Here is a 10,819-nt window from a genome sequence, read left to right on the forward strand (position 1 = left end):
ATAAAAAATTAGGATAAGATTATACCTGAATGATGCGTCAGAATGGATTGACGATGGATTGTTTAATATTATATGAATGGTTATATGAATAATCTTGGGTATGTTTGGATAGGGCTCTGCTATTCAGAAATAGAACGACTATTTCAACAGAGGAAGAACTTTGAAATCAACTCAAGTCTTAAACACTCAAACTTAACTTGTTTATTCCATACATGCAAAGGCCCTATTTATAGGCTCAAGAGAGCCGGTTACATAATTGAATTGCAATCGTTTGATTGCAATACGACATACATATTTACAATATAGCCCCCTAGACTATTGAGGGATATACACTTTATTTCATATCCTAGACACTACTTTATATCACATTTTCTACCGACAATAATAATCATACAAAGACAAATTACAAATAATTACAATGACAAATAATTATAATTCCTTCCACAATGAAAGGACGTGTGTCTTTAATAATGTCTTTATTACCCCCTCCCCCTCTCCCCCCACCCCCCCCCCCCCCCCCCAAAAAATTGTTTTCGTCCGTTGTGAGGTTAGCCATTACCCTTCGTTGCCCTTGTAACTTTTCATAACACGTGAAACAGTCCACTATTTTACTGTTGTTGAACGGTAATATGTTAAAAAAAATTTAATTTTTTTAATTTTATCTATAAATACACATACAAACATAAAACTTTAACCACACAATCTTTTCTCATCTTCATTCTATTTTCTACTTTTAAAATAAAAACCACTTTTCCTTTCAACCAAATATGGAGCAAAACCCGAATATCCCGCCTCCAAACACAAACGCATCCATCCTGATGAGTTTCGCACAATATGAAAGTTACATGAACATGCTCACCTCAAACTCACCCCCAATGCAATTTCCTACATCCCCCTACATGCAATAAAACCCAAACCTTCAACAAAACCTTTCCAGTGCTTTCTTTTCCATGCAACAAACAACCACACAACCACCACCCATACAACCACCACCCATACAACCACCACCATAAATTGTTCCTGAAACACAAGTAGGAGGCAGTCGGAAAGGGAAAGGGAAAGGAAAAGGGAAAATGGATGGGAAGGCAATCGCGGGTACGGATGAAGAACCTCCACTATGGTAGACACCGAAGGAGGAGTATGCTTTGGCGGTGGCGTGGTGCGGAACTTCAAAGAATCCAACCGTAGGAAATGATATGCGAAGAGTTGGGTTTTGGGAAGTCGTGCTCGGCAAATTTCACACGCTTATGAAGAAACATCCATATCAGAATATTGACATGTTTAGCAACAAATGAACTCCGATCAATCGCCGGTGCACCAAGTTTAATGGGATTTTCATCAGACTAGAATGATAAAGGCAAAGTGGTGCGAATGATTTTGATGTTTACAAAGCCGCGAGGGAACAATGTCAAGTGGAAATGGGGCACGCGTTCAAGTTTGAAAAAATATGGGAGATTGTTAGGCTAGATCCAAAATGGAATAAGACGCTAACATCGGGGGAGGCACAATCAAAGAGGTCTCACAATTCTAGTTTGTTTGATGTTTCCGACGCACGAACGAACGTCGACGTCAACACAGACACATATGATATCCCCGACGACATCGAAGAGATCTCCCCCCTCCCCCCACATCGACGGGTTGGACGCGACAAAGCGAAATGTGCTCAACGTTACGCGGATGAAATTGATAGAATGGCATATGAGTTGGCGGAAATGAAAGCAAAATTTAACCAACACAATCTGATTGCCCAACAAAAGGTTGATGTGCAATGTGAGCACTTGAAGTTTCTTCGTAAGCAATCAGAGAAAGATCAAATGACGAATGATTTAACAATTCCAGACCAACAAAGTAAATATGGGACCACGAGAAGCGCTAATGCTTCGGAAGATGAAGGAGAAAATCAAAAGACAATATTTGGATGACTAGTTGATCGGTTTTTAGTTTTTAGGAACATTGTTTTTTTTTTTTTTTTTTTTTTTGCGTTCAACGTTGTGTGTGTGTTTTTTTAATGTTATGGTTAATCTAGGAGTTAATTAAATTGCATTAGATTAATTAAATTGCATGTTTTGTTTTTTTATTAATTCAATGTGATTAAAAAAATATAATGAAAAAAAACAATCAAAATAAATAAATTGAAAAAAAACCGAAAAAAATAAAAAAAGAAATGATGACATGGAAAATTAAAGATATTATAACAAGTTGGCTATTTTTTCTATTTGGTGTTATAACACCATTTTGACATAGCATATGAGATAGTACCTTTTGGGTGTGATAACACCTTTTAATTAGTTGCTCACACCCACTAGTGTAAACCGATGACTTAAGTAAAAGATGATAAAGATAAAAGCTGAAACACTAATACCTAAATTCCTGACCGTCATTACATCAAATTTTAAATAAATTAAAAAAAATATGTATCCGGTAAATTCTATTTCTTAAAAATTAGACTGAATGAATTTTTTTGTAAAAAACCAAAAAAGAAACAAGAGCCAGGCACTTCATATAACGGTATTTAACCGCCTTATCTTTCCCGCCTTTTCTTTTCATTCCCTGTCGCTACATTCCAAATCAATACGCTTTCTATCTCCATTTTCCCGACTCCTTCACCGGCGCCGGAGAATTCAAAGTCGTTCCTTTGCAGCGGCGCTTGGTGGTTCCCACCCCAGGCGCCGCCCAGCATCCACCCTGATCCGACACCAACAGATGGCCCAATCAAATGCCAATCTTTCTCATAACGAACCATTGAACCACAATCTCCAAGAATTCGAACACTATCTCTTGTGTGATAATGATGATTTCCCTCCACTAAATTTCACCGAATTACTAACCCCTTTGCAACCAAACGAATTTCCAATCACCCCACCGGTGGTTGATTCTGAAAACGTGCAAGCCAATGATTCATCATTCGATCCATTAAATCTTGGGAATGAGACGCTTGAAGAAGGTTTCCAAACGGACCCATCTCGGGCTTGCGATGAGACAAACATTGGTGTTAATACCGCTAATGGAACAAATGATTTTGGAAACCCGATTCAACTTTCATCCTGGCCATTGCAAGTGCCTCCATATACTTGCAGTTGCTGTCATATTCTTAGAGAAATCATACATGCTAATGGTTTGTTTTATGTGTGTTTCACTCTTAAATTTCACTGGTTTTATTCACGTATTTTTTGTTCTAATTTTAACTTCTGATTAGGTGTTGACATCACGAAGCTTGAGGTTCATGGAAGACTTGGTTTGATTTGTCATGCTGTTCTAGATAAGTACAGTATTGATCTCACAACGAACCAAGGCCATGAGTACAAAATGTTCGAGTAAGTGTCATTAATTTTACTACAACTTCCATTACTTGTTGAATGATATCATGTACCTTAAATTTAATCAGTTTTTGCAAAGAAACCACAAGTAGAGTGAAACAATTCCTCGTGGAATACTGCAAAGAGCGAAAAACAAAGGGTCATGTAATGTTACAAGATCCGCTTTCTTCATTCTATGAAGCTGTATGTGTTGGGTTCGATTGGGAGCACAACATGGACACGGATGATCTCATTCCTAACGATTTAGGTTCATATTCAACACTATCGAGTTTTTTATGCTGACATTTTTAATATCGACCATATATCAAGATTCTTAACTTTGAAGAGTTTTAGGGTTTGATAGAGATCAAGGATAGAATCTAGCGATGCATGCATGAGCCAAATGAATTCAATCAGCGAGCCATGCATTTGCTTAGTTTCACAGTTTTTAACTGCAATAAACCCTAAATCCAAACGAACTAACAAACTTTATGGATGAACGTTTTTCGTAAATATTTAACACATATTTTATTCTTAAACAGGTGATCAGCAAACTAACCAACCAGATGTGGAGACCAGTAGAAGAAGACTTAATAACCAGACCACCCTTTCAATGCAGGTTCTTCATCATCAATGGATCTCTTTTTCCACGATTACTACCATAATACTTGCATGTATTTTAGTTTCTTAACATTTTGAGCAGAGGGAACGGACAGGAAAAATTACTATGAAAGATCTTGTCGACTACTTTCATATTCCGATAGAAGTAGCTGCGAAGAAGATACGCCTTTGCCCAACTGTGATCAAGAAAATTTGCCGTAAGCATGGACTATTGAGGTGGCCATACAGAAAGGTCGGGATATCTTTATTGCCATAACCATTGGTACTTCATTTTTTTTTATGTCTGCTAACCTCTCACTTGAGAGTGTCACTCATTACCGCTAGGCCAATGGCCCTTTGGTATCAGTACTTAATAAAAAAAGGGTTTTATTTGTTGAACTGCAGATAAAATCGATTAAGAGGAAGATATCAACAAGAGAGAAATGTTTAACTTCACTTCATGCTGAAGAAAGAATTCATGCTCAAACCGAAATTGACAGTCTTCGGCAGGAAATCACAAATATATATGTAGGATTCAATGTTTAATTTGAAATCTTTATGTACGTATATTTCGTAAATGTAATTTAAATCAAGTAAAACCGAAAGCACTCTGGAGTTTACTACCACAAAGTTGTAATTAAACAATACATAGTTTAATCTCACTTTAATAAACGATATTTCTTTTCGAAGTTAATTATTCAAACAGCTAAAAAAGGCAAGAAATGATATTCTTAGAGGACTCGGTACGGCCAACACCGTTGAAACGGCCACGTCGGCATGAATTTTCGTCTTCTCCACAAGGCCATTGATGGGGATGATTCAGTGACCACTGCGTTAAGAAAGAGGAAAACAGAGGAAGTAGAGAAGAAACGCTCGTTGCATCTCGTCACCACCACCACATAGTATCACATAACGGCGAAAGGGAGGGGGGGGGGGGGTGTTCCCCCATTACCACAGCGTTTCCGGCCGTCCACATAGACAAGATGGTTATCGTCGTTGCCCACACCGCTCAGTCTTAATAAAGTTTGAGGAAAGTACCCATAATTTATTTAATTCTATATAATTTAATTGATTGACGAACTGCCACCTAGAATGAAGTAACGAAAGAAATAGGTTTATTTTTTGGGTTATCTAGTGTGCTTATCGATATTAATAAGAAAAATATAATGTTTGAAATTCAGATTTGATATTTAAACAATATGTTAATTAATATTATGAACTAATAACGAATTATTTAGCAATACCAAACAAATGAAAGAATATATAATATTTATGATTAAATATCCAAAACGTTTTCACAAAGCAAACAACTAACAATTAATATTAATAATTAAACATTAAGAAGTTGCAAATAATAATTTTAATTATTATTAATATTGTTACCAAGTTTCGTCTAGAAATTAGAATGATCATTCGCGATCAAATATGATTATAAGAAAGGAGAAACAGACTGTCCTGTTATTGATCGAAATTAAAGCCAAAATAATAAATTAAAACCAACCTGAAAAATGTGATCTTAATAGTAGAAAGTTGCACGGATCGATCTCTTGTCCTTAAATGTTTTTACTTATCTTCTAGGTTGTAAGCAATAGAGTAAAACCTCAGATTTTAATGCAGATTTATCGGTTTTCCAACAACTATGAAAAACGATAAACGCAAAGTGAATTCTCAGAAACTAGAAGAAATCGTGATTGCTTGAGAGAGAGAGAGTTATGATTTTCGTTTGTTGTAAATGACACCTGGGAGGTCCTATATATAGTGGACGAATTCCTAGATATTGTAACATCCTATTTTCTAGGTATGAATTTATTTATTTGATTATTAGGTTTGATCTTTTGGGCCTTGGACTTGTCGAAGCTGAAATTTTGTATTGGGCATGCGTTGGGCTAGTAGGCACGGTGTGTCCATTAAGGAGGCGTGGTGCGCCCTCGGTCCATGCGCTAGACGAGATTATTAGGGGTTTTGTGCTATTTAAAGACACTTAATCCACATGGTTGATCATTTTACAACCTCCTTCACCATTAAATGACCCCAAGTGAAACCCTAACCCTCTCTCCATTTTTTTGAGCTTGAAATATCTTTTGAAAGCTTATTTTCATGTTTTGGTGTGAAGCTTGAAGATCAAGTTGTTTGCAAGGTGTTTTGGTGGAGAGCTCAAGTGTAGATCTAGCAAAGTTGCCTCATTGTTGGACCATTATAAGTGAAAAACTTCTACCTTGATCTTTAGATTGCTAGATCTTGTAGTTTGTTCATATTTTTCCAGTTTTGGTCCTTTTGAGCTTGTGCTTTGGAGTTGAGTGAACTCGATCACCTCTTGAGCTTATTTTATGACTCTATAACATTGTTAGACTTGGAATGTTTAGATCCTGATGCTTGTCCTTTAATCCATGCATGTTTAGTGAAGGGTTTAGGTCATTTTGGATTTGATATTCAAGATATAGTGGGTTTTGGTTGGTCTTAAAGGATAAAACTGGAACCTTTGCTCATTTAGACCTCATTAGAGTTCGAATCTAGAAGATGTGGAATCGAATTATAGAATTAAGTTATTTTACCCATTGAATTAAACCAAGGCGCGACACACATTTCCTAGGCGGGGGGTGCTTTTAGGTTTTTCTGGTGCACACCTGATTTAGCTTCAAAGCCCAACTTATTTGTACTGTAAAGGGAATTTGGCGCCCTCATAGGGTGTAGAGCGCCTTTTGACAGGAAATTGATTTCATTGACTTTTTGAAGTTTCACCCAGGGTCACACTTTAGTGCTTAGGTAATTAACTGAGGTTGACCATGTGGCAATGTTTAGGTGGTTTGTAGTACTAGCCTTCTGGTTTCTGCTAGCTGTGGTGATCAACTGATTTACTGTGAGGTGAGTGTTGGAACCTGAAAGTGAACCTCTAGTAATCCTATCTGAATTTCGAAGAACATGTGTTCCAAAGTTGATAGTCCGGAGTCAACGGTGAAGAGTGGTCCGGAATCTGTCCGGACCAGAAGAGAAGAAGATGCGAAGCTGAAGGCATTCCAGAATGATCCCCATGTCCGGAATGGATGCTGATCCGGAGCACCTCTATTTTTGTCTTTGTGCATTTATTATATTTGTCTTTGTATTGATATGACTTTTCATAGGACTTAGTCTTTTGTTGTATTAGACAATCAGAATGTCAGAAATAGTTCTATTGTCCAGTCCTATGTAAGTATTCTAGTTAATTCGCTGTAACCTTTACTCCTATTTATAGGAGCATTCAATACAAGTCAACTACGGATCTTTTCACTCAACTTTTGGCATCTTACAAAATTACTTCAAACTTCTTTCAAACATTCTTGTTGTTCTTCATTTATTAGCTTTACCTTGATCATTTATTCTCATTTCTCATTTAATGACTTGATCATTTGTTGAATATATTATCTAAGACTTGACTGATCTTTCCAGGCTTGACTTGAACATTTATTAGCAAGCAGGCATTGATCTTAAGCATTCACTCAAGGTTTGAGTTCTCAAACCTTGTCCCTGCGCATCAGATCGATTTTGCTCTCTCAATTGGTATCAGAGCTTGAGTGGTTGTCCTTTGAATACATAAGATCAGATTATAGTTGGTTTGAATTTACCCTGGTATTTCAACCATTTCTACGTTAAGGATAAAAGTTCTTCTATATACCACTTTAGCTTGAAGATATCTTAACTTCAATGGCTGATTCTAATCCTCAGCAAATGATTTCAATGCAAATTGCAAATAGTGTGGGTTGCCCTACACGTGCCCCGTTACTAGTTGTGAAAGAATATGATCACTGGAAAGTTAGAATGGAAAGATTTTTACTGGCCAAAGATAAAGGTGAATAAATCTGTAGACCCGTCAAAGAAGTTCCTCATGTTCCTGTAAGAACGGTTGTGAGAGATGTTGCTGCTCAGCTTGTGGGTCAAGATGAAACTCGTCCAGCTCCTCTAACCGCAGATGATATTGAGAAGCTGCATGCTGATCAAGTTGCCTCCTCAGAAATGGTGTTTGGTGTTCCTCCCTCACTCTTTGAGCATATCAAGCTGTGCAAGTCATCCAAAGAGATTTGGGACACTCTTCAGGACCTGATTGAAGGTTCGGAAAATATGAAAGACAAGCGCCTCACCTCAGTTGTTAAAGACTTTGATACCTTCACTACCACTCCTGGTGAATTAGTAGCCTCAGCCTCCAACCGTTATAGAATCGTGGTCAACAACATGAGTACTCATGGGATTGTACGGACTCCTTTGGAGTACAATCTCAAATTCATAAACAGTCTCGGCAAAGGATGGGGTAATGTGAAATCTTGTCTTCAAAGCAATGGTTCCTTGAAAAAGCTAAAGCTCTATCAACTATTTGATGAACTTCAAGGACACGAATATAATGTTTCTCAAACCATAAGGGAACGCTTCGAAGGTCCTCTTGCCCTTGTCAGTTCTTTCGAATCAACCATTCCGAACTTGTCCACTTCGGATCCTTTTAAACCCATTGTTCCATCTGTTCAAACATCCGCACCTATCTTACCCACACAAATCTATCCTGTTGATGATTCCGAAGCCATGGACTCTGAACTCCGTTTCCAACATGAGTTTGCTCTACTCTCAATGAAATACAAACGTCCTTTCAGTCCCTCATACAAACCATACCAAAATCGATTCCATGCTCCTCACCATAACAATCCTCAACCATACTTAGTTCCGGAAGCTAAACCAACTTCGGAAAATCCTCCCGCATACAAACCAAACATCACTAAGCCAAAATCTACTTCGGAACCTTCTCAGGGTTCCAAATCTAACAAACCAAAAATTGTGTGTCATAAGTGTGGACATGCAAACCATTTTGCTAAAGATTGCCTGGCTGATGCTCCGCAGAAACCAAAAATCAAGGATTCTGCTTACTACGTCCGAAAAGCCCAAGAAATGGCTGAAAATGAAAAGGCATTTGTAACAACGGTCAAGAGATGTTGAAGGATATTGGTCATCTGGGGATGATGATGACATAGTAACTGGAAGGAATATGTGTTTGATGGCAAGACAAACTGTTGAATGTGATGAAGGGTATTGGTCTTCTGGGGTCAGAAGATGAAGATGATGCTGCTGAACCTCACTAGTGCTACATGGCCACCAACGATCCACCTGGTCGAAGCATCGTTCAGCAAGTAAAATCTATGATCTCTGATAATAACTTTGATTTGTCTCTTTGTGAACCATATCTAACCCAGATTCAAACATATATGAGCACCATCTATAAAGCCTATGAGTCTGCCATAGACGCGAGTGAGAAGGAGTGTGAGTTAAATCGTCTTAGGTTATGTTTCGAGGATAATAAATTGAAAATCGAGTCTTTAGAGTGTGAACTTGTAATGTCAAACGATGAATGTATCCTTTTAAAAGATAAATGTGAAATCACCTATTCCAAATGAAATGTTTTGATTTCAGATAACAAACGTCTCAATGCTAAGATAGATGCGTTGCATAATTCTTTAGACATGCTTGAAGCAGATGTTCGGATGACTCATAATTTTCGTCATCCATCGTCTAAAGCACCTGGTCTCGGAAGCAAGTTTCCGAAACCAATTGCTAGTCCCTTAAAGGAACTGCAAAATTTGACATTCATGGGAGAGGTTCCGAACATCAAACATTCGGACACCCCTGTTTCTCCCTTGTCACCACTTCCTGATACTACAGACCATTTTGAGTCCCTAATTCCTGAGTTCAAACCAATTGTTGTCAAATGTCCCGATTCCACGCCTCTGATAAACCTGGACCTGAATCGGACTACGGAATATCATCACAGTCTTTCAAATTGCGTAGATTATGTTCCTAAGAGTAATCATACGAACAACTCTATGGTTGAAGAAATCATTCCTGTGACAACCGAAACTATTGCCTCTGAGTTTGTTTGGGCATCCTTAGATGATAAAGTTGAAATCTCAAGCTGTGTCTCCTCTGATTCTTCTGAATCAGACTCTTTAGTAACCTCAAAAACAAGTTTGGTTCCCATTAATCCCAAGTTTGGCAATCCGTCTGCAGGGCAGTCTTCAAAATCCTCATCTCACCCCACGAGAAAACCAATGTTAAATAGGAAGGATATAGTAGATCCCAAAATGGAAGCTCGAAATGCTCATAAAAAGGAAGTTAAGACTAGACGAAATTCCAGGTTCATTAAGAACTCCAAAAAGAGTGTATCTCGGAATCTTCGTTCATCAATCAACAGTCAAAACTCCTTTGCTCCCACTAAGATCCTAAAAAGACCTTCTGAATCTCTCAATCATGTAGAACCCAAGAAAGTAGTCAGTTCTACTCAGTCTAAATCTTGTGTGAATGCCATGACAGTCCAAAACACATCTCCTCAGACTGTTTCATCAGTTTTTATTGCTAAATCTGATGGCACAATTCTTAAACCCAATCTTTCAAAAACTACTGTGTCATCAAGCAAATCCACAAATGCAAAGAAAACAATTTTTTCAAAATCTTCAAAGAAAATTTTTATGTGGAAAGTCAAATCTCCCATTGATGAAACAACAATTCCGGAGGTCACAAATGTTACCAACACTCCGGAAGTCAAGGGTCCGAAGAAGACTATTCGGAACCTCCAAGTCATTGAATATGACTATTGGATAGATGAAAAGACATTAGCCTTCTGTCTGTTTCCAAAGAATTCAAAGAATATCACCCAGAAACATAAAGATGTTCCTAAGTCACAATCAAAGTCCAAAGCCCGTGCCTACATCTCAAAGTCTAATTCGGAGCCTAAAAACCCCATTAAACACTAATTTTGCAGGCAATTTGTGCTTCAGAGCAAGAAACAATATGGTATATTGATAGTGCTTGCTCCATGCACATGACGGGGCAGAAAGATTTTCTGGGAGATCTAAAGCTTTCTCCACACGCTGGTTACGTGACGTATGGCAACAACTCTAACTCCCAATTTCGTG

At 37.9% G+C, this 10,819-nt stretch overlaps 1 protein-coding gene across 2 annotated transcripts; it reads left to right on the forward strand.

Moving 5' to 3' along the window:
• Positions 1 to 2,562: 2,562 nt before the first annotated feature.
• Positions 2,563 to 4,506, forward strand: LOC145126715 (RWP-RK domain protein). 2 transcript variants are annotated; one of them, XM_079062024.1, is made up of 6 exons: positions 2,563 to 3,115; positions 3,197 to 3,314; positions 3,386 to 3,564; positions 3,839 to 3,915; positions 4,000 to 4,149; positions 4,302 to 4,506. In XM_079062024.1, the coding sequence occupies exons 1-6, from the start codon at positions 2,704 to 2,706 to the stop codon at positions 4,440 to 4,442; spliced, it is 1,077 nt and encodes a 358-aa protein (XP_078918150.1). In that variant the 5' UTR covers positions 2,563 to 2,703; the 3' UTR covers positions 4,443 to 4,506. The 2 variants fall into 2 exon arrangements, with proteins under 2 accessions (XP_078918150.1, XP_078918151.1); XM_079062025.1 differs by having other exon boundaries at positions 4,000 to 4,179; positions 4,302 to 4,406.
• Positions 4,507 to 10,819: the final 6,313 nt, after the last annotated feature.

Source organism: Lactuca virosa, chromosome 7, assembly GCF_052849685.1.
Source record: "Lactuca virosa cultivar CGN04683 chromosome 7, Lactuca_virosa_CGN04683_v6, whole genome shotgun sequence".
NCBI classification, from domain to species: domain Eukaryota; kingdom Viridiplantae; phylum Streptophyta; class Magnoliopsida; order Asterales; family Asteraceae; genus Lactuca; species Lactuca virosa.

Bases quoted from the DNA above. Each gene is read 5' to 3' on its own strand.
- LOC145126715 (XM_079062024.1), top strand. From the start codon at position 2,704: ATGGCCCAATCAAATGCCAATCTTTCTCATAACGAACCATTGAACCAC. The intron at 3,565-3,838 runs GTTCATATTCAA...ATTCTTAAACAG, and splicing joins TCTCATTCCTAACGATTTAG to GTGATCAGCAAACTAACCAA. The intron at 3,916-3,999 runs GTTCTTCATCAT...CATTTTGAGCAG, and splicing joins AGACCACCCTTTCAATGCAG to AGGGAACGGACAGGAAAAAT.